Source organism: Acanthopagrus latus, chromosome 20, assembly GCF_904848185.1.
Source record: "Acanthopagrus latus isolate v.2019 chromosome 20, fAcaLat1.1, whole genome shotgun sequence".
NCBI lineage: Eukaryota > Metazoa > Chordata > Actinopteri > Spariformes > Sparidae > Acanthopagrus > Acanthopagrus latus.
The window spans coordinates 22,812,954-22,837,475 of NC_051058.1; the positions used below are offsets into that span (position 1 = coordinate 22,812,954).

At 43.7% G+C, this 24,522-nt stretch overlaps 1 protein-coding gene across 1 annotated transcript; it reads left to right on the forward strand.

The window, feature by feature from the left end:
- The first annotated feature begins 154 nt into the window (after positions 1–154).
- LOC119009684 (wings apart-like protein homolog) lies at positions 155–24,522 on the forward strand. Its single transcript, XM_037081173.1, has 20 exons — positions 155–492; positions 1,327–1,835; positions 5,585–6,323; positions 7,803–8,203; positions 8,699–8,823; positions 14,581–14,676; positions 14,824–14,994; positions 15,264–15,400; positions 15,531–15,642; positions 16,358–16,615; positions 17,117–17,228; positions 17,310–17,407; positions 18,298–18,374; positions 21,108–21,244; positions 21,369–21,484; positions 21,843–22,016; positions 22,771–22,984; positions 23,080–23,168; positions 23,302–23,397; positions 24,021–24,522. The coding sequence occupies exons 2-20, from the start codon at positions 1,349–1,351 to the stop codon at positions 24,084–24,086; spliced, it is 3,705 nt and encodes a 1,234-aa protein (XP_036937068.1). The 5' UTR covers positions 155–492; positions 1,327–1,348; the 3' UTR covers positions 24,087–24,522.

Consider the following 24,522-nt stretch of genomic DNA (forward strand, 5'->3'; position numbering starts at 1 on the left):
GAATAAGTGGGAGTGTATTAAAGTCACATCTGACAGAACGCGCGTTTTATGTATTAATACGTCAATGTTAAGTTGCCTTTATTAAAATACCTATACCGTATCGTCAATTTATGCTTTTATTTTATTTTAAGGATCGATAACCTTAAGTTCCGGTCACGCTCTTCAATGTCCGGGTAACTTGACGTACCGGGGGAGTCCAATGGAAGCCTTCGTCGCAGCCCGGAGGAAACAATCGAGTGCGATTTAGCTTGATAATAAGAGACGATTTCGTTAGATTTGGTAATAAGCTGGATCTTTTCTCTCTAGTCTGGGTCTGCGGTTCATTCTGCAGTCTTTCGACCCCGCTAATCTGCCGTTAAGGGCGTCTGATCGGCCTTGTTTATACTGTGCACCGCAGCTTGAATCAGAGAAACAGGCCCAGTCCGGTGCGAGTTTAACGGCCGTTTCGGCTCTGGAGTGTGTTTTGTGCGGATCGGCCCTTTAGCTCACCAAGTAAGTGGAAATACGGGTAGTAGTCAGTGTTCTCATACCAGCAGAAAATGGCATATGTGTGGATTTTTCTGGTTGTGGCACGACACGATGACAGTTTGTAGTTATTGTTAGCTGTTAGCTTGAAGCTAGCAGTTTGCTGGACTGACGGCTCCTCTCCTCTGTTGAGCTCTCTGCTAATGGCAACGGCTAAAACTCGAGCTAACGTTAGCTTAGTAGTAACTTGGAGAAAGGTTGATCTGTTTTTGCGTGACACATGTCTCGGCTGGTTATTAAACTGACTCTCTGCTTGATTTGGTTCACCTCCACCAGCAGATTTTGTTGTATCTCCATTAATTTTCCTGCTAGCATCCTGCCAGTGTTGATAGGTAACTTAGCGCCATTAGCCCGCTGACAAGCTAATGTTAGCCTTGTTTTGTCAAACCAGCTGGCCGAGAAGTCCTCAAGATGTTAGCTAGTAATTCACACAGCTAACTTCTGTAACACCGTTTCTGTATTAACCTCATTATCAGTAAAACCAGATACATACATATATGATAAGATTGAACATTTTTTAATGTTTGCTGGCGAACACTACTATTTAGAGGCCGATATTTTTTGGACCAATGTTTATAAAAGTCATGATGGTTTTGAACCAGTTAATCAGCTGAACAGTGAATATGGCTGTCACTGGCTGCTGCAGTTCAATTTGAAACATAGATGTAAATACAATTTGTAGTAATTTAGAGAAATTGTGACAAAGGTGGACGTGGAGAATCGCATCCATGATGCTCATGAAAAAGGTTCTCACAGAGTCTTAAACAATGTTCTTTTCTGTCTGCTCTATTGTCCTGCTAGAGAATATGACCCAGATGCAACAATGACATCCAGATTCGTTAAAACCTACAGCCGTAAGGGTGGAGAGGGCACGTCCAAGTTTGATGAGGTTCTGTCCACCAAGAGAGGCACCCTCAGTACCAAATGGGGTGACACCAAGTACAAGGCCAAGGTGGGCTCCAAGCGCGCTGGCGCTCCCAAGAATGACTCCATCCTTGGGGTTCACAAGAGGCCCCGTCCATCCGCAGATGGCTTGGAGGATCCGTTTGGATTCGACAGCGATGAGGAATCCAAGCCGGTGTCGTCTCGCAGTGGCAACAAGTCGTCACCCGCCAAGCCGACCTCTGCAGAGCCTCCTCTGGCAGAAAGGCCAGGCTTGTCTCTGGACACGGGGAGCAGGTCCAGCCTCCAGGGAGGATCTCTCTCTTTGGCACCCTCCAGAGGGCCATCATGGCTGGCCAATGACAGGAACCAGCCCACACTGCTGGAGGATACAGCTCGGTTCTTCAACAGCAGCAGTGCTAGCATAGGTAATACACAGATTTACAATCTCTGATCTTGGTTCAATCTGGACTAAGATGGCATCTGTATTTGTCAATGATTGATTGTTTCTTGATTGATGTAGATGCTAATTATTTGAGTTGTACTGTTGTTGGTGCCAGTTTCAAGAAGACAAACATCACTTTCGGTTTTCTACAGAGTTACAACTGCCAGCAACAGGACAAAGTGTTACTTTTTTCATTAATGTAGTCTTTAATGGAGACGTGAAAGCAGGTGGCATCGTGGAGTAAATGATGAGAATGAATGAAATGAGATTTAATTCCCCGGCTGCAGGCAGAACAGCATAGTGGCAGCAAAGTTTATAGGGAACCAGTCTAAATGTGGCTGGTGTCATTATTCTAAAGCCATTACACTGTGCAGTCAACATTTAATCTACAATGATACATTAAAGGTAAACACTGTTTATGCAGGATGGAGTCATGATGTTGATGTTTAACATTGATGATGGATGACAATAAGAGGTTAATGGATTTCAAAGTTGATCAACTGCTGTATAAAACACACAACCTTAGATCACGTTTCAGGAATAATAACTCTGTTTGTATGTGTGGTATTGAACTGAATCATGGAAACACAGCGTGGCAGGCCGAGAATTGGACTCTTTTAAATGTTCTGTATTTTGTCTTTCAAAGTCTTTAATATAATGGCAACAATGAACTGTCTCAGTGAAGCTGTTGTATAAGTGGAAACCAGCTCTGAATGGCATCCGGCAGTTTTTTAAAGGTTATCATCTGAACATCTTTATCCTGCAGATTAGAAACAACATCTGGCCATCATAGATGGACAGATATGATCGCTCAGTCTGGTGGCATCCTGAGGTTCATATGAACCACACACATTACTCTTGGCACACAACAGAAACCCCATGTCGGGGGAAATGGTTTGGTAGTCTTGCAGTGGAATCAGATGGCTCACAAACTCAGTGACACCTGAAACTAAACGCTCCTGTGGACTTTTGGGGTGTTTGTCTCCAGGTGAGGTGAAGCGAAGTGAAGTGAATTTCTACAGTTTTCACTGAGCATCATCAGCACAGGTGTAATACCACACTGCACAGATGTGAAGACTAATGTTTCATGTTGGGCAGCTTTGTGTGAAATCATTTAATTTTCAGGATCAATTGGTAAGTGCTTCTGTAGCATTGGAGAAATCAGTTTTATTGTCTCCCTCTCGTAGCCGGTTGTCGCCATTGTCGTCGCTTTCAGCTCGTACTGCCCTCAGCTCTCCGTGACCGCTGCTGGCCACCTGCCAGAGACACTCCAACTGCCTCTGAACAACAAGCTGTCCCTCAGTGAGCACTTGGGCTCAGAGTGACGTACCCACAGTGTGAGCCACGCTGAAGGGAAGCCAGCGCGACACTGAAGTTCAGCTGAAACAGTGTCCACCAACAGCCCTGTTATCTGCCCACTAAGACCGGCAGTGTTGACTCAGTAAACGTGGTGAAATCCTTGACCAAATAACTTCTGATAATGTCAATGCCAAAACTGAAGAGCTGACTCCTGCTGCGTTCAGAGTAATGTTTCATTTGAGAACAGAAAATACAATCAGAAATCTTTCCTGCTTTACTGTCAGTTCCAAAAATTTAGGCATTATTAAATATATCCTCAGGGTAACATTGAGCATCTCATTACAGTGTATTCAACTGGGAATCCTTAGCTCATAGCATTCATTTGGATTAACATGCACCCACCTTAGACCACCTCTATGAGGCAATACTTGGTCTACAAGTCCACCCTAACCCTCAGAACGACAACGCACCCTGCTAGATCACACAAACTGCTCAGGAGCTGTTTGAGGAACGTGATAGAGAGCTCAGGATCCCAATCTGTATCTGTGGCCCATTGAGGCATGACCACAGGCTCTGTGTGGATGTCCTGTGTCCTGACTTATGAGGTGGGGGGCCTCCATGGATCGGACCTGTTCCAGCGTATCCCAGGGGTGTTTAAATTTATTGAGATCTGGGGATTCTGAGACCAGCCTGATGTCTTGAGCGCTTTGTCACGTTCCATGGGTCGTCCCTGAGCAGCTGGCTGATGGCTGTATACAGAGCTGGCAGCTCCTGAACCCCTTTGCAGAGCTTGAACATGGTGATGCTGTGATCAGTCAATTGGTTTTACTGATTTATCAACCTAGTCTGTGTCTGGTGCTTGGTGGTTGTTCACCCCCGTACTCTTTTTGATGTGCATTTCACTGCAATCTCTCGATCCCCTGACACACTCACTCACACATGAGCCCAGACACGCCCTGGCATCAAGTCTCATCTTGTTCCTGAAGCCAGACACCCAAAGTGTCATCTTTGCAGGTTCCTGAGGTGTCACCCCTCCAGAGTCTGTTATTTCTGTCTGCCTCGTTGTTAAATGTGCAAATAGAAAAGGGATCAATGGTACACTCAGATACCTCTGCGGCCCATTTGCAACCTCTCAGACGTTCAGAGTTTATAGTAGAATCGATTTTATCATCCCGATGCTGATCGTACATTTTGTTGGTCTGCCATGTTGTCTGTGGTCATTTTGGAGAATATTTTGGAAACCCTACAGCCAGTGTGGATGGTAGAGTTGAAGTATGGAACAATGATCAGCCTTCACCATCTTAGACTTGTTCTAAGATCTTAGACTTGTTCTAAGATGGTGATCTAACAGATCTAATTTGTAAAACATCAGACAGACCACAAACATGAGACAAGATCATGAAAGTAGTGAATGACAGAAGTTGAGGACTAACCCAACTGACACATGATTTCTAGGTCTTGTATCTCCTCTCCAGCCAAATGCTGTTCTTGCTTAATCAGCTGTATGTGTTTTTAAAAAGCAGTCAGTACGAAGAGGGAAATACCCTCGTGCATGAGCGAGCAACATGGACTACTTTCTAGTTTTTCTCCGCTTATGCTCCGATGCCACAGCCTTTCAGAAGAACCACAGCTTTTTTACAGATAACGATGTTCTTTGATGTTACATGTTAAGCAATTTCCGGTCTTTGCTCAGAATAACGAGTTCGATGTTGTCATCCGTTTGTTATCTGTGAAGGCAGAAATGGCCACAGGGTGCTGCTAATAACCGTAGTGTGTGTAATGTCCTGGCATGTGGGTCCAGAACCTTTTTAGATTGTCTTAAAGAATTACACCAACTGTAGAATGAGCGTTCGATGTGAAGCTCGGTAGCAGTTCCAGGTGTGAGTGTGTGTGGGTGTATGTGTGTGTGACCTGTTTTCATGGTGAAATGGTGCAATCACCGTGCATGCCATGGTTTTTCTAAGCTGCCTGTGTAGTTAAGAAACCAAACTACAGGCTCTGTGTTGCTTCAGTGTTGAGTTTGCGTGAATTTGGTTGAAATTAGTTTGCACCAGCTTGAACAACACTCATCATATTAACCTATTCTGCATGTTAACCTAAAGCCTCTGTGTCCATCATTTTGTTCTGATCAGCAGCGATCATAATGCATAATGTTACTGAGCTCTCTGTAATTCTTTAACAACTGCGTCTGCACGGGAACACCAGCTCACTTCACCTTTATACATTACCTGCAATACTTAAATAAGAAAGTTACTGCTTGTAAAGAATGGATTGAACTTTATTTGTTTATTTTTAAGACTTAGTTTTTGCGGTTGTGTTGTGTTGTCCATGTGACGCTCTGATGACTGAGCTGTACACTACATACACCACATTAGATGCCACCAGTTTATATCTGATCGTCCTGATACTGAGTTTGTTTTTCTTTTTGAACAGGAAATTCCCAGCAGAGTTCCTCATTGTCAGAGAACCAGCACAGCTACTCGTGGTACCAAAATGCTTCTGAGAGCGACAGGAAGCCCTTGGCGCAGACCACGACCTTGAAGACGGGGTCTGAAGCCACATACGACTCCTGGGATGCCATCATGGGTCTCCGTCCGCCCTCGCCCAGCCAGGAACCTCGAAACCCGGCCCCCACGCTCTCTTGGTCTTCAGTGGGTCTCACGATGGGCAGCTGTGATGGGCAGACCCGCCATGAGAAGCTCCCCTCCCCTCCACGGCTCCAGACCCTGAGTGAGAGCGAGGACCTTGGGCTCGACTCGGACTTCCTTGTCGAATCATCAGACTACTCCCAGACGTCCTCCTCCTCCTCATCACTTACGAGAAACTCTAACTGTCGGACGTACAGGAGGCCCAACAAACAGGGCTCAGGCAAAGCTTCAGACTCCAGCGGCTTTTCCAGCACTGCTTTTGGCACCGATCCTCCCAAATCCACATCTGACGGCAGTAATAAGGCGACAGGTGGTGGAGGGGGACGGGGCAGGACGAGGGATTACACAGTGCTGCATCCCTCCTCTGTTTCGATGTGTAACGTCACCATCCAGGACCGAGGAGTGGAGGAGTATAGCACCGAGGCAGCGCCCTCTAGTGGTAGCAGCAGTGCCGGGTCCGGCAGTACGACAGAGCGGGGCGAGGCAGGTTGGCAGCGGAAGAAGACGGAACAACAAAACACAAGGTAGAAAAACACAAGGTGGCAGAGCTCAGCCGCCTCTGAAATCTGATACTGTAATTGTTAAATGATGCGATTTTACCGAACGAGCATGTTCCCTTACGCTGGAATGGGATTTTCTTACAACCTGTTTCCACACTCTTTGTTTAGTATCTGTAATCATCATGTACGCATGTTCAGTGCAAGGAAGTTGATTTCTTTACGGAGGATAGCACCACTGCTAAAATGTTACAGAAGCCAATTTCCCCATGTAGCATTATCAAGACAAATCAGGACTAATATTGGATGGTGATGAGGTTTGACTGCCAGATGTGTCGCCAGTTTTGTGCAATATTTTGTTAAACCACATATATGCTTGCACTCTATAGATTTGTTACACAGATAGCATTACACTAATGACTTTCACTTCAGGAAAGTTTACAAAAAGAGCAGTTTTACATCCAGTAATCAGTGAGCTAAATCATTTTTATGCTAACCTCCTGTGGCACACAGTGCATACGATCTGTCCAAAATCTGGTGCAGAATTAAAGATTTTGAAAATACTTGAGACGTATTTTGGACTGGAAAGAAGTTCAGGAGTCCTGCAAACACATCGGATCACAAGTTCTCATAGAATTGAAAAGGTTGCACGTTGACTCGCAGTGCATGTGTGGAGCTGTGTGGAAACGATTTGGCAGGTCATGAAATTTTGAATTTGTTGTTGGCCATGTTGTAATTTAAGTGATATTTCAAATGAATAGATCATCAACATCATTACCGATAAAAACAGATTCCATCCTTCTCTGGGCAGAGCACTGATGACACTTGCTGTTTTAAAGCAACAGACATTCAAGGTTGCTTACTTTCCGCTTTCACAACTTCTCTCTGAATGCTCTGAATGCTGTCACTGATCAAAAGAGGAAAATTGCTAAAGCAAATTGAGTGAACATGTTTTGTATGAAGGCATGTGTCTGCTCACAGGGACAGTTGATCATTCTGTGAAAAGTATTCATGGATTATTGCCATTTCACGCATCTTTCGTCTTTTACATATTTTCATGTCTTGGCCAGAGGCTCGAGGTTAAAGCAGCATTTCATTATGGTCTCAGTTTGCCACGAACACTAAAGGCCCAGTAGTTTTATTTGGTTGAAGCCGCCGAAGTCTCACATCATCAAAGTGAGAACATCCCCAACAGAATACCTAATTAAGTTTTTGAAATGCTGCAAGAAACAAAAGTTGGCTTTCATTACGTGGGTGAAATTAATAGATTAGTTTCCTCAACAGGGGCAAGTATCGTGAAAATATTAATTAAACTTTGGCAGGTTGTCTTTCATGTCAGCTACTGTTGAGCAGATTCTACTGAGAAATACACCTGACAGGTATAAAGACTCTGCAGGATGACACCTGAGTGCTTAATTAAAAACACATTCTTGATAAGTTCTTAAATTCATGAACACTGTTTGTCTTTTTAACATGTTCCTTGATGTGTACCTGTCCTCGCCTCAGGACCAGGCCGACCCAGACCAAGTCAAAGAAGGAAAGTAAGCTGGAGCTTTTTGGTTTTGAGGATGCAGACGCCCATCAGGAGGACAGCAGCGCAGACAACACAGATGGTGGATCCAGTTACAAAATCAAATACTTCGGCTTTGATGACATGAGTGACAGTGATGGAGCAGACGATGACGATGACGACGGCTCGAAAGAGAGGAGGAAAGCCAAGAAGGCTGCCGCTGCCAAGGGGAAACCGGTGGTTACAGCAGTGCAAGAAATACGAGAGGACGACGGCGACGAGCCGCCCGATCCATTCGAGAGGCTGGAAATTCCAGAGATTCAAGAGTTTCAGGAAAGGCCGGCAGCCAAGGAGAACAAGAAGTGCTCCGAGAGGCAGGAAAGCAGGATACGAGCAGGTTAAAACACACACACACACACACACACACACACACACACACACACACACACACACACACACACACACACACACACAGGGTAATGTAATTTAATTAACAGTTTTTTTGTGTAACAGGGCTATTCATATAACCAGACTGCATTTCTACATTCTATTGAAGACTAAAGGTCTTTTTTTTTGTGTAATGTTGGTATGTAAACACACCGTCATGCTGTGCTTTGGTTTTACCCCCATACCAGCATATGCACTATGAACTCGCGCGCGCACACACACAACCACACACACAACCTCCATGAATCACCATTGCTGGCAAACGTTTTTTCTCCCACTGGCATCTAAACCACGCCGGCTGGAGAGATGGTTTTGTGACAGCTTATTATCTTCTTGTCTCCCTAATCAAGCTGTTGTCTTGATAATGTATCTCCTGTTAAAATTAATTGTATTTGATTTCCATTCACTGACTGTGAAGTTTGTGTTCTGTTTGTTCTGTGTACAGATGTCATGGACTTCTCAGAGGAAGGCCTCAGAGTGGTGGCCAGTGCTCCCAGGAGGCCGACTAAGACTAAACAGGCCGAGAAGAACCAAGACTCCTTGCGGAGGATCTTCAGCGCACACAAGAAGGTGAGAATCAACACTGTGTTCACTCACACCACCGTCGGGTCACACCGAGGTTCCCACAGCATGGTGACTGCTGAGTGCTGCCTGATACTTCATGTTACGACCTCTGGTGCTGTGTTTTAAAAGCGCTTGGTACTTTTCACTCACTTGAATCCCAGGATCCTCTGTAAAACTGAACCAGGAAGAAAAAACAGACACAGACGATAATATTTTCTGCACAGTATCGTCATATTTTACCATATGAAGGAAAGGAGGAGGCTTGTAATATTTCATAGTTTTATTATTGTAAATATGGAGCCTGACCTTTACCTGAGATTTAGGGCTGATGCTGACATTTTGGGAGTAAAAAAATCCTGCTATTGATGTGTCGGGGTTTTTTTTTTTTGGAAGTAGTACAAAAAATAAAGAAAAGGCTCAATATAGTTTTTAAAATTTTTCCCTGGTTTGAAGTTTAAACAGGAAGTTATTAAACATGTTCAAAGCTTGCCAAAAATTCAGTTGGATTAAAAAAGACAGACTTGTAATAGATGGAAATATGGTCAGTTTAAAATCATAACAGCTTGTAGTTTATTTACTGCTGCAGCTGAATTTGATTAAAATCTTGGAATCTGACCGCTGGCGTCTGACTGAAGCATTAAGAGTCTCAAAGCTTAATTTCAGTTTGATGAGGAAGAATAAATAGAAAAAATGTTGAAAAATGTTTCATCCCCGAGCGTAAAACGTTGCCTCGTAGCATTTCAGAGAGATCTATGTGATGTACCTGTGGGGACCATCCACCTACGCCCACTGTGACTCAGCACAGTGTGTGTGTGTGCGTGTGTGTGTGTGTGTGTGTGGGCGGGCAGAGCAGTGGAGTCTGTTCTGGTTTATTCATGGCTGCATGAGGGGAGGGATTGAGTCGTCTTTGAGCATCTCTGAACTGCTTCTCTTTTATTTATCAGCGTGCTAATGGCCCGTCGCTGCCCGGCTCTCAGGCTGGATATCAGTCTCTGTCGATTTCAAAAGAACCTGCTGCCTTTTTATAGCAGAGACCGATCAATGCCATCAGTCCAGACCAGCTGAAATCCAGGTCTCGAGTAACTCATATTTACAGTATATGAATTGTCAGCATTTGCTTCTTGAGGCTGTATTACACATAAATCTGGCTCCAGTCTCAGCCTTACATCAGGTGAAAAACTTGGATTGGACTGGACTGATAATTTGATTTCACTCTCGTTATGCTGCAGGAATGTTGGTAATTAGATCTCAGAACAGTTTGCCGTGTTTGTCTTAACGAGCTCTGCGAGGCCGCTCTACATCACAGCTGCTTGTTTAATGCGTTCTTTTTAGTTTGCAGCGTTTATTAACTTTGTTGTGAAAAGTGATGCACGATTGTAGCTGTAATTAGCAAGACTAATTTCTTAATTTAAATTAGTTTCATAGATGGGTGTTAGGATTAGCCAGAACATGATTTAAATACGATACGATTCACTGCCCCTGGTGTCTGCGGTAAATTACGGTTGCATATTATTTACATTTTTCTTCTCCAGTACATTATTGTGCAGGAAAGAAAATAATAATTTTGGCTGAGAGGGGTTTCATAGAATCAAATAACTAAAAAGTTTTACGGCTGGACAAGTTTACAAAACAAAACTTTAAACCAACATTATACATCTCTGAACAGCCTCATAAGGCAGGGGTGTGTTAATGTTCAAGAGAGTTACAGGTGCAAATGAGGAGAAAAAAGAATACATAAAGGATGAATAAAGATAAATGTTAAATCTTCGTCACCTGAAACACAAACATGTTGTACAACATGAGGAGTTTCACACCAAGCTGTCTGTTCATTTAGCAAGTATCAGAAAACACCTTAAACAATTCTGCATGTAGTATGAGGCAGTGACAGTGTTGCAGAGGTGAGTGTCATATCATCAGTCTTATTAAGGATGCAAAGAATTACCTGAGTACCTGTTTGCCTCCAACCTGCCACATCGCTTTACTCAGTGGTACAGTTGCTCAAAACCCTCTGCTCTCCCGACACCTCGGATCAGGGTTTTTGCTGATTCATGGTGTAGAATTCTTTCTATTCAAAGAAGATCATGATGCAGTGACGGACCTTAATCAGGAGTTTGTTGCCTATTAAAAACTGAAGCCAACTTCTATTGATTGTTAATTTTCTGGCCTCGTCTGCACAGTAAAGTTAGGGGCCTCTTAGTCTAGAGGCTCTATTTTGCGTTGAATTGAAGGTGAGCATCAAGTACTTCTAGATTTTCTGAACTCACTGGCAGATGTGTTTTAATGCAGAAACCACGTCACCAACCACAACACTCCTGTAAGTGGACTTTATGGTCTCTGTTGTGCCGTCAGAAGCCTGAAGAGAGGCAGAGAAGACTTTGTTGTAAAGTTCTCTGAGCACCTGAAGGGAACTTTCGCAGGGCCAAATGTAAAGTTAATTTCCTCTGTTGCAGAGCAGCTGTTAGAGTATTAGCAGACATGTCGCCCGTAGGAACGTAATAATGTACTTAATGTACTCTCTCATTCTCTGATGTTCTCCAGTTTTATGCCCCGACTCTCACAATAACTTCCCTCCCTCTCACTTGAATTATGTCCTCTCCTCTCCGTCTCCATCACTTTCTCTTGACCACTCCGTCTTTACCTCTGTGAATAATGCTCTTTACTTCCCTCCCCCTCCTCCTCCTCCTTCTCCTTCTTGTTCTTATTTCTTTCTCTCCCTCACTCCATCTTCGGTTAACATAATTGAGAGTGAGAGCAGAGATGGGCTCATTATATAAACAATAGCCGGTGGAAGTGACCTGCCTACAGAGCAGTTATCAAAACTCTGCCTCAATTACAGTAAACTGTGTGTCGGCGGAGCTGGAGTGCTGTTAGGTTATTCTGCAGAGGACGCTGGGAGATATTAGATGTTTCCATAATGACAGCGCCTAGACAGGCTCATCCATATTTAGAAGACGTGTTGGGTTTATTTGGAGAGGGTTCTTATGGGATGAGCAGTTATTACTTCCGTAACAGTGACCCTCTCCACAGCGGATCTTTTCACTGATGTGCCATCAGTGTGATTTGTCATCCCACAAGGAAACAGAGGAAAAATGTCATCATGTTCAAAGATCTAACTTTTTAATTTCATAATCTCTACTTTGAGAAATAAAAACATATTTGTTTAGATAATCCCTTCTTTTTGAACCAACAAATATTTTAATTGTTGATTAATCAGTTTGTGTTTTGGTCGACAAATTGACAGAAAATGGTAAAATAAATGTCTATCCGTGCTTCCTAAAGCCCGTGATGACGTCTTCAGATGTCTTGTTTTGTTTACAACACAAAGATATTCATTTAGAAAATATTCACATTTAACGCTTTTTCCTTTAAAAATTGCTCATCGATTAACATAATGTTTGTTGAGTAATCTAATAGTTGACAGCTAATCACGTAACCCCTGCATCTTTTCTTTGAAGCAAATCTTGTCAGATGTGGAGCAGTCATGCCTTAATAAGATACAAAACGTTTAAAGTCATAATTTGTCTGATAAATGCAAAGATAAATGATCAGTGCACAAACTGGTCCCAGCATTCACTGCTGATACTCTCTATGTTGTTGTATGTGTGGACACATTTGAATTACCAGAAAAGTGCAGTGGTTTGGTCCACAGCTCTGTCTACAGAAGCACTAAACAAATTTTAGCACAACCAGGGGAAATTATGCACCTGCTTGGACCTCGTCATCCTGGAGGTTTTACACTTGGCCAATAATCACTGTCCTGTGTGAGCTTCATGTTGCTGACTGGACAGAGCTCGGCCTTTGTCACATTTAAGGAGACCAGAATTAATGCGTATATATTCAGGTAGACGGTAGAAAGCATCACATGATAAACCTCATCACACCAGGGTTGAGGGGTTTGTACAGACATTCTTTACGGTGGTTTACTTTGTTTTATGTCTTCTTGTTTTAATCTACTTCGTTTTGTCTTTAAAACTTGGTGCAGACTGAACAGTGTTTGAGTGCTGCTTGAATGGAGACGGATGGAAAACTGTTTGTGCGCCAACGTCCGTGTTATTGCATCGTGCCGGAAAAAGGAAAATTAGCGAGTCCACGTGACTGTCATCTTTCCATCACAGCCAGTCGGAGCTGGAGCTGATAATCATCCATGACTACTGCAGAGTCGTTTTAACATGCGACTGAATGTTGATCGTACCCTTTGTGATTGAAGAGAAAAGCTGGATGTTAGTGAGCGTTGGTGAGATTTTTGTCCAGTGTGAAAGCAGGTTTTGGTTGCAAATGGTTGCGTTATTCAAACTCCACACAGGCCTTCTGTTTAGAATGAGTGTTCCCTAAGACCACAATACCCTGATGACATCACCAGGACATCATCAGGGAGTTGTTTTCTCAGACTTTTGAAAACTCTCCCAGAGCCGCAGGAGTCATTTCACTGCCCATCCCCGGGCTCGTGCTGTTGACTCCAGTGAGGAGGTAGTTTACTGTTGACGCCAAAACAGTCCGCAGCAGGAGCACGGCCTCGCTCGCCCACCTTCCTCCATCTCTCTCATCTCTCCCATGCTGCTTAGCGGCAGGTGGGCGGGGCGGGTGGGGTAGGTGTCCGTCTGTGTCATTCAGATTACTGGAGGAGGCTTTAATTTGGTGTGTTGATGTTCCAGCACAGCAAAGCTCATTCCCAAACTCCTCTTTTGTCTCTGCTTATTAACCCTGTGGTGCAGAATCCCCCCCACACCTCCCTCAGCCCTCTGCTCCACAGCCAGCTCCCTCTCTTCTCTTTCTCTCTGTCCTGTCCTTCCTTCTTTTGTTTTTCATTATGAATGCCCCAGCAACCACCAACCACAGGTTTGGCAAAAATATATGGAGAGGACAGGAGACGAGCCAAGGATGAAAGATGAGGGTTGTGTGTGTGTGTGTGTGTGTGTGTGTGTGTGTGTGTGTGTGTGTGTGTGTGTGTGTGTGTGTGTGTGTGTGTGTGTGTGTGTGTGTGTGTGTCCTGCTGTTTGATCAGTGCTGGCTGACGATCACCAGTTTAATGTGCATCCAGTTATCGTGTTTCCCTTCTTTCTCCGTCACTCCTCTGTTTCCTCTTTTATCTGTTTATATCTACAAACTTCCTCTCTGATTTTTGGTCATCTTCAGTCAAGCTGAATTCTAAAAATCTGTTGGTTTTTAAGAGCTGGTTAAACAAAACAACTTTTGAATGTGTTAGCTAGAGCTCTGGGAAATTTTAATTTTATCAACCAAATGATTAATTAAACAGCTGAACAGACTATAGCCGAGATTAAAGCGTAACTCCACCAGAGAAAAGTCCTCCAGTAGTGCCACTCACAGTTGCATTTTGGGTAATGTAGGTGCCATGTTCTGAAAAGCAGCACACTGGTCGAGCAGTGCACTCCTGTAACACAGCCGGACCAGAGAGTTCATCTTTTTTATTCCATGCATGAAGTCGTCTGGTAAAAGACATAAAACAATTCCCATGGAATCAGAAAAAAGCTTCTGTAGAATCAGACATATTGTTTGCATTCACAGTCAATCAGGTTTAGTAATAAACAACTGTAATCTTTCTGATAGCTCATTTTCATAACAGCAGACAAGTTAAAACATATTCCAATTTTTACGAGTTAATTTCATCATATTAAACTCATATTAAATCTCCTAACACTGTTTTCTTTTCATGGCCAGTTGAAACATGTTGTATAGCGTCTGTCTTACTCAAGATTTGTGCTGCCAGTGTGACTGATGTTGTTTCTGTGTGTGTTGTTGTTGCAGTCTCCAACCAAAGCTGTGTACAACGCCCGACACTGGACGCTGGAGAGCGAGGAGGAGCCCCCTCCACCTTTCTTCTCACGATCACAGACTGCTCCTGTAAGTACACACGCGCACACACACACACACACACACACACACACACACACACACACACACACACACACACACACACACACTTTAAGAATCAGCTTTAAAACACTTTGATATCATTTATTTATACATGTTATATTTATATTTTTGCAGGCACCAGCCACAGCAGGAGGATCCAGTAAGGAGCCCTCTGACGCTCAGAAGGACGAAGGTGTGTTTAAGGCTCCTCCCCCTCCTCCCAAGGTCACCAAGTGTGTCACCATCCCCACAGATCTCTACCAGGACCAGGTCACCGCACTCAAGTGCCGCAAGGAGCACAAGGAGGTACTTATCAGGCACTTTGCACTTATCCTAGAACTGTACAACTCCACCTCACCACTTCAAATGGCTTGTGAAAATGTCTGATTTTTTAATTTTAAATCTGCTGCCATAAACCACTGAGTTAGTTGACAAAGATGTGGATTCAGATTTATCCAGTGTTTGATTGCATTTTGATTAATTCCACTTAATACATCAACATAGCAGGAACAATGTTTTAAAAAGGTATTTCTGGACTCATCACACTGATTCACTCTTTCCCCTGCGTTGTCTAGCTGTATACAGTCGTCCAGCATGTGAAGCACTTCAATGACGTGGTTGAGTTTGGGGAGAACCAGGAGTTTACTGATGACTTTGAGTATCTGGCGACTGGTCTGAAGACTGGACAGCCTCTCAACACACGCTGCCTTAGGTATGAACCTGCTGGCATCACATTTGTTACTTTTGTACATTAAGCTTGTCTAAAGTAGATAAATGACAGAAATATCAAGATATACTTTTCACTGTTTGCTGATGCTGCGTGTGTCGTGTTGTTTCCTCAGTGTGATCAGCCTGGCGACGCGCTGTGCCATGCCCAGCTTCAGGATGCACCTCAGGGCCAGAGGGAAGGTGGCGCAGGTCTTCAAAACACTCAATGATGCCCCACAACACCCAGTAAGGATCAGTCAGTTCAGACAAACACACACCCTCACTCTGCTTCCTGGATGAAACGGCAGGAATAATGCCATTTAGCTCTTTTAAATTTTTACTGTCTATTTTGTTTGGCTGGATCGGTGGTTGGACTCAGTCAGTGTTGTCGCATTAGACGTGTTTCCATTAACCTTTTTCTTTCTTTCTCACATTTTGAAGTAGGCATTTGAAGACAGTGATTGAAAATGCATGATTTTAAAATCTTCCTCAGTTTCACTCAGAAGGTTTTGCACTTGCTTGAGATAGTTTCTGCCTTTTTTTTTTTTTGAAAACGAGTTACTTGGCAATTCTGACGAAAGAAACTTTTAACTTGCATGATGGATGAGCTATTTCAGAAGATCAGAAGCCCCAATATGTTCCTGTTAACATTTACAAGCCATCTGTACGGGAGTTCTGACAAAGTAAATGTGCACAGACCGGAAAATTATATCATCTGTTGGAATTTAAGCGAGCGTGAGAGGACATCTGGCGTCGTAATCCCGTCCTTTAATGTCACACACATCTGGAAATTCAGCATTATCTAAAGTATATAATGAGAAAGTTCCATGAGAAAGTTCTGAATTTCTATCAAAGCGAAGACTTTTCAAAAATCTCAGAATTAAATTTTGTTTGTGAAAAATCTTATTTTCTTCTCTTTTGGATTCATTTAACTCTATTGAAACACATTTCTTCTCTGCAGAACCTGGCTCTGTGCACGGCGTCTCTCATGTATATCCTCAGTAGAGACCGGTTGAACATGGATCTGGACCGGTCTTGTCTGGACCTGATGATCCGGCTGCTGGAGCTGGACCAGGACCAAGGGGGCGGGGTTGTGGTAGAGGTAGAGGTAGACTCCACCCCTCAGTTCAGCGCCAGGGAAATCGCCAAGGTGAAGGAGAAGATCAGGAAGCTGTGTGACACGGTGCACAACAAGCACCTGGACCTACAGAACATAACGGTACAGAAAAAGGATCCTGCTCTGTTTCAAACTTACACTTCTGGTCTCTAGTTTGATGTATTTAGTCACCACACTGGATCACTTTAATTCCATACGCTCAGTGTTTCCTGCAAATAATGTCATGGTGGAATAACCTTGAAACATTGAGACGGTTGCACCTCGCCGCTAAAAGCTCTGACTCATGATATTCTTTTAGCAGCTCTTCAGTCACGATGAGTCACAGCCACCCACGTGTGTCAAGATATTTCGAGCAGCTCCTCTGAGCTGAGGATCTTTTATGATCCAGACATCTACAATAAATATCAGGTTTTGGTGTCAGTCTCTTGCAATCAAGAGCTTCCATTTTATACCAGCGTTCAACAGTCATCCAACTTGTTCAAGCACAGGAAACAGTCCACGAAGCTGCTGCAGTGCATTGTGGGCTGAGATGTCACCTTTCTGAAAGAGTGACCTGACGGTTTAGATTCAGGCTGACTCCCCTGGTCTCTCCTCTCCCTGCAGACGGGTCATTTAGCCATGGAGACGTTACTGTCGCTGACGTCAAAGCGAGCGGGAGACTGGTTCAAAGAGGAACTGCGGCTACTGGGAGGACTGGACCACATAGTAGATAAAGGTACATGTTGTAAAGAATTTATGTTGGCTCAAAATAACAAAAGAGGATGATGATGATGATTGTTTTGTTTTCTCTCCACAGTGAAGGAATGTGTTAATAACTTGAACCAGGAGGATGATAAGGAGAAGCTGGTGTCGTCTCTGTGGGGAGCTGAGAGATGTCTACGGGTGTTAGAGAGTGTAAGTGTGACAACATAAACTGGAACAGTGGAGAAAATTCTTTCCTCCTTTCATCGACAACCAAAGCAGAGGAACGGCTGCGACCTGGCAGTTAAACCTCGGTGTTGTATTTGCAGCTGGTGTGCAGGATGTCTGTGTTGCACTAGTGATGCTTCACGTGATGAGTCTCTCTGATCAGTCAGTTATCTGCAGTGTTTTCACTCCACCAGGATGTGATCAGATAGTATCCACTGCTCCAAGTGAGTCGAGCTGTACGGTACTCTGCAGTGGAAATGCAGGTTCAGGCATCTGTCTGTCTGCTGGGAGGCACAATGAAGTTTGTCTCGTAACCTCTGTGGTTATCTTTACACAAAGAAGAAATTATAGCTGGCAGTGTAGGTGCACAGTGTGAAAACCTTAGTAAACTTTTGGAATGACGTCGACTGTTCAGCTGCAGTCGGATCCTGTTTGGTCTGTTGGGTCTTTTTTTATTTTCAAAGAAGAGGTTCACGTCTTAATTAAGTTCACTTTGTTAAATAAACGGTTTGTTTCAGGCCAGGTAAAACATATTTGGCCTGTTTAGTATCCAGTGCCACAACCAACACAAAGTCCAAAATCTTTGCAGGAAGCTACACAATAAAAGATCAAATAAACTCCTGCCTGAGAGACGCAACCTTCTAATAACTTCTGACCAGCAAGAGAGAAATTCACTCTGATGTGGTTACTTCTTCCCCAAAGTGAACTGTGAATATGTATTTCTTGTTGATTATCTTAAGCTTTTAAGGCTTACTTAAAAATGCTGAACACACAAAAATGCCAAGAATGAGTGAAATCAGTTTATAACTCTTTCGTGGAACATAAAGTTCCTGCTGGGAGAAAAGAAGTCATTGCTTTTGTTTGTGTGCGTGCAGGTGACGGTCCACAACCCGGAGAACCAGAGCTACTTGATCGCCTACAAAGACTCGTCACTCATCATTTCCTCTGCAAAGTGAGCAAACACACACATACACAAACACACACTTTCAAAATCATTTTGATTGATGGGTCGTCTTGAAGCTGTAATGATGAATTTATCATAACGGAACCAATTTTATCAGATTTTCTTCCTTTCCTTCCTCTTTTCTTCATCTTGTCAGTCACCTCATGAAAGTCTGAAGGGCTTTTTAAGGAAATACTTGAACACTGAATCATTTGAAAGATGTTCACATCTACAGATGCTGAACACTGACAACGGATTCAAATGCAGAAACTCTTCTGCCTCCAGAAACACACAATGACTCAGCTCTACAACTGTGCTGTATACTGTGTCTATATACATCTGTGTGTGTGTGTGTGTGTGTCACTCTGACTCAGTCTGCCTGATGGTTATTATGTGTATTATTATCAGGGTTTTGTTGTTTAATTTCCTGGTGGTGACATCCTGTCAGTCACAGCAGTGGCCTTTGCCTTGTGACCTCGAGGACCTCGCTGTTGGCAGAGCACCAGCAGATGTCTGTGTGTGTGTGTGTGTCTGTCTGTCTGTGTGTTAGTAGTGTGTTTGTGTGTGTGTGGAAATGACCTGACTTTGCTCTCTGTTTTGTGTGTCTTTTCACTCAAGTGTCTCAGGCACACACAGCATCAGTGTATTTCTTCAAATCTGATTTGATACAGTCATAGATTAAATTGTAACTGACCAATAACTCTTGATCTGAACTATAATAAATAAGACATGTATTTTATTTTCGTGACATAGTCAGTATTCAGTGGATCTCTGGGTTAAACATGGATGCTTGTTTTGCGGTTTAGATTCAGGTCTGAATTACATGATGTTAGAGAGATGAACTGTGTTCCTGTGTTGGAGGCAGTGTCTTCATTACAATTTGACCACCAGGAGGCTCATTACTCAACAGTGAAGAGTCCCACTCGTACATGTCTTAGTCGCTAAATTGTATGAACCCACTTGAGTTGCTGACGTGTTTGTTAATGTGCTGTATGTTAAAACAACAAATATCAATATCAGCCTCGAAAAATACAGCACAGTACTGAATTACTTCATCTTCTCACTCCACCTCCATCACCCTCTGTGTGACCAGACCTTCATCCCCATGTGAAGGTCTGCGGTGGGGGTGAGGATGAGGATGAGGATGAGGATGAAGGCCAAATGGGTCAACAAAGAGCTGCTGTTGCAGTGGGTGACACAGGCCTCAGTCTGAGCGTTCAGCTGTCCTCTCTGCTAACTCGATTAACCCCCAAAACCTCAGGGTGAGCGAGCGAGCGAGCACTGTCACCTAAACTCCACACACCCTCACACACACTGAGGCTGTGTATTCATCCACCTCAGGACTCCTCTCTCTGCCATTTCCTCTTCATTTCCCCATCATTTTTGCAATTTTTTCCCTCGTCTCTTCGTTCATCTGACTTCGCTTGGTCTCTTCGGTTTTCTCCTCTCTGTCACCGTACACGTTGCTCTCATTGTTTAAACCCAAACTCACCCCTCCGCCTCTGACTGTTTCAGCTGTCTGCAGGACTAATTCAATAATCCCACAACAACCACCCATTTAGGCAACACACACACACACACACACACACACACACACGTTTAAGTCCTTTTGCTTATTGTCTATCTTCATCTGTGTCTAAGCGGGAGCCAAACCTTTTCATTGACAGACATTTTCATCTGTAGGAATAATTCTGGCTTCTGCAATTTGGGTTTTATTTTATTAGTTTTGTGCACTAATGGACCTCATGGAGAATAAACAGAAAATAACAGGAAATAATGCACATTTCACACTATTAAAAGGAAGTCATAACCTAAATTTGAACAGTTTTTTCTTTCCCGTCCTCTTGACGGTCACTCTCTGTCACACATCCTGTGTGTCCTGTATGTTATACTGTCACTCTTTTTCTTTCCCCTTTTCAGTTTTCTTGTATTTCCTTCCTCTCCCTGCGTTCTGGTGTTCAGACTCTGGCTTCTGCTCTCCGTTCAGTCGCTGCCGTCATTAGATTTAATCAAGTTATTTACATCAGGCGGCTGACCTGCTTCACCCCTCCTGCTGCTGCAGCCGGCGTGTGTGTGTGTGTGTGTGTGTGTGTGTGTGTTTGGACACATCTTTCCCTGAATGCTGCTCTGTTTTATGATGGAGTAGAAAAGGAAAGAGGAGAGTCAAGTTGAGATGGATCCAGATGACATCTGGATGTAAATCCAGTGATTCGTTAGTGACGAACGAGCGACTATAAATGGTTTTTAATTTTTTCCTCTGATAAGACGAAGTCAGTGAATCAACAAAAGAAGATATGATGAATAAAATGAAACAAATAACTCCCACATGCTGTCTGTCTTAGTTCTGGTACATTTGTTTACATCGTTTTGTTCTAGGTAACCTCCTTCAGGTCTCATGTCTGCGTGGCTGTATGTGTGTGATGAAGGCAATAAAATATACGAGGAAAGCAGTTTGAGGTAGACCAACGTGTTGTAATTACACACAGCAGTACACAACATTTAATTCAGTTGGGCTTCTCTCCAAAGTCGAGTCGGGCAGTTTGCATTTAATTGGAAGAGGGAGCCTGGAATGAAGCGTGTTTCTGTGGTAAACACAATCAAAGATCTGTAAAAGTTCTTCGGATCCTCCATCTTGTTTTTCATGTTGGAGGCGTACATCTCTTCGATCCAAACACAGTGGAAACATTTTGATAGAGAAAGTTGTTTTTAACCTGGACTCTCCTCTGTTCTGCTCTCTGTCAGGGCGCTGAACAGGTGTGAGGCCATGATCCAGCGTTACAGCAGGGAGCTGAACTCAGACTGGGCCATGGTGGGGAAGGCAGTGGAGGACTGCATGAGGGCCATTATAGGAGTCCTGCTGAACCTGACGCACGACAACGGTACACACACACACACACACACATACTATAAAAAGGTTCCTTCTTTTGAGTGGATTGTTGAATTATTCACAGCTGACATTAGCTCGATCACAGTATGTACTCTTATATTTGTGTGTGTGTGCAGAGTGGGGCAGTACGAAGACGGGAGAACAGCAGGATTTAATCATGACGGCTCTGAACTGTGTTCTCAAAGTCCCTCAGTATCTTCCACAAGAGCAGAGGTTCGACATCCGAGTGCTGGTGAGTATCACACACTCTCACACACTGACAGAGTGTTTAATCCACAAATACTGACTCTGAGAAAAATATATTAATATACAAATAAATAAACAAGTAGACCTGGAAGATCAGCATTACTACACGGCTACAGGTGTCACTTGTAATCATTGTGGAGCTCGTAATGACATTCAGTTTGTGGTCATGAATTTCCTGTTGGAGTGTGACATTCAGAATTTAAAGGTGCTCAGAATCTGTGAACAAATATCTGGCAGAACATTTCTTGAAAGCCAACAGATACAAGGTGGCAGATGTTTAATTATTAATAACTCACTGTGTGTGTGTTTGTGTGTTTGTGTGTGTGTGTGTGTGTGGTGTTCAGGGTCTGGGCCTGCTCATCAACCTGGTGGAGTACAGTGCCAGGAACAAGTACTGCCTGATGGAGATGGAGATGGAGGGAGGTCAGGGTCCCTGCAACTCCACCGTCCTGCTGAGCCCTCAGCACCAGGACATCACCAGCAACGGCCCGCTGAGCGCCATCGCTGCACTCGTACAGGTGTGTGTGTGTGTGTGAGTTGATATGCAGCAGGTGTGCTGTGTGAGAAGTATTTTAAGCCGATCTCATTTAGATTTTTTACTGTAACTTGATAGTTGTTATCCACGGTGCTCACAGTTTGTCTTCTGTGTTGTGTTCTGTGCTGCTGTGGCAGCTCAGTTTCCCATGAGCACCATTAAAGCTTCATTTAAATCGAATCATCCTGTGTAATCAGATTTGGCTGATGCTCTTATCCAGACTGACTTCAGTGAGGTCAACAGCAGCCTGATGATACACACACACACACACACACACACACACACACACACACACACACACACACACACACACACACACACACACACACACACACACACACACACACACACACACACACACACACACTAACAAGATCTAAGAAACGAGAGTGGAGGGGATACAACAATGTTTGGGCTGCACGGTTAATCAGAACATTCTGTACTGTCTACTGTGGATGCCAGTCAATATGTGTGACACGTTCCTGGGTACTGACTGGCATTTACATTAGCCAGTAGTGCTGTTTGTTACACCCATGCTAGGATAGGACTGCTAGCTACACAGCTAATCAAGCTAACTTGCTAAAGCCAGTTATTGTTACAGATAGCAGAGGCTAGCGGTGTAACTATCTGTCCATCAAGAAAGTCCAAATGTTGGGTCATCAGAATAGTTTGTAAGATGCTGTAATTAAAATCCGCTCACCTGCTACACTGACTTCCTCCGTCTTCCTCCTCCTCAGCTGTTCCTCCAGCGTGAGCGGGCCGCGATCCTGGCTGAGGCGCAGACCGATGACCTCATCAAGGAAACGCCGAAGCCTGCGGACCAGAGCGGGCAGTGGCAGGAGTCGGGCGGGGAGATCCAGTGGGTCGCTAATGACAACGCCCCAGAGAAACAGGACGACATCAAGAAGAAGGAGAAGGAGGAGGAGGACGAGGAGCTGGACCTCAACAAAGGTACAACCACAGAATTATTGTAGATTGTAGAACAAGATTACTAAAATGTTTGTTCCTCCTCATCATCATCATCATCGTCTCCCTCCTCTTCTCAGCTCTGCAGCATGCAGGGAAGCACATGGAGGACAGCATCGTGGCCTCCTACACAGCACTGCTGCTGGGCTGCCTGTGTCAGGGGAGCCCTGTGAGTCACACACACACACAAACAAAACATATCAAGACAACATTTTGATTGGATGTTCAGTTTTCTGATTCCTTATTTTAATTATTTTGTGTACCTCTCTTTCTCTCTTCCTCACTGCGTCTTTGTCCACCAGTTGAATGTGACTACTGTGAGGGACAACCTGCCAAAAGGAGATTTCTCCATCATGACAGAAATGCTGAAAAAGTTCCTCAACTTCATGAACCTCACTGTGAGTCTGCAGAAGTGAAAATCAAATGTTTGTGTATAAATGAAATGCATCTTTGTCGTACGACTTCAACGGCATCACCTCTGAGCTTCAGTTTCATTATAAACGTATCTTTAGGTTTTAACACTCATTTTTGCAGCACTGTTATAGTGGGACAGTAGAGCTGCACAGTATGGTCAAAAATTAACGATGATTATAATACACTTTTCTCTCGGTCTCGGCCAAACAAACATGTTTTATTACATCTGGAGAAGAAGCTTTGTAGACCAGAGCTTCTCTGCAGCACAACAACACTTCATTAAAACTCTGCTCTGTGACACATTTTACCTAAAGTAACTGCAGTTCCTGTGATTTGGATATTGCGCTCAGTCATATTACCATGTCAGTAATGTTACGATTAGTTGTGCAGCCTGTGGTTTGATGAAGGCGACGAGAGAATGAATCTGAAATGATCAGTGAAGAATTCACAGTGAGACGATCGAACTCGTGTCCTCAACACAGATTAGTTTGTGTGACAGTTGCCTTTTTGTGAGTGTAAGTTTGCGTGTGTGTGTGTATGAATGAGCTTGTTGTGTGCGTAAGTGTGTGTGTGTGTGGTAACTGACCTCTGTTCTCTCTCTCTGCAGTGTGACGTCGGCACCACAGGACAGAAGTCCATCTCCCGGATCATTGACTATCTGGAGCACTGCTAGAGAGAAGCCTGTCTCTCTCTCTCTCACACACACACACACACACACACACACACACACACACACACAAACACACACACACACACTGCGACCATCTACTTCATCTTCAACATCACCTCTGGTTAAGTTCACTGCTGGAAACCTTCTTCTTCTTCTTCTTCTTCTTCTTCTTCTCCTCTGCGTGTCGGGACCAGACGTCCTCCTCGCCCTCCAGTTAAAGGAGCTTTCTGCTGTTTTATTTTTTTGTTCCAGCAGTGGAAACTCCAACACTTCTACTTTTAATAGACTTTTGAGGAACTTAACTTTATGACATAACGATGTGTGACACCACTGCCCCAGCTGTGATCAGATGTTATTTTACGTTTATTTAAGACACAATCCAAGTCAGTATTGAGATATTTTTCCACCGTTTCTGTTCTATAAAAGTTGCTCAGAACGA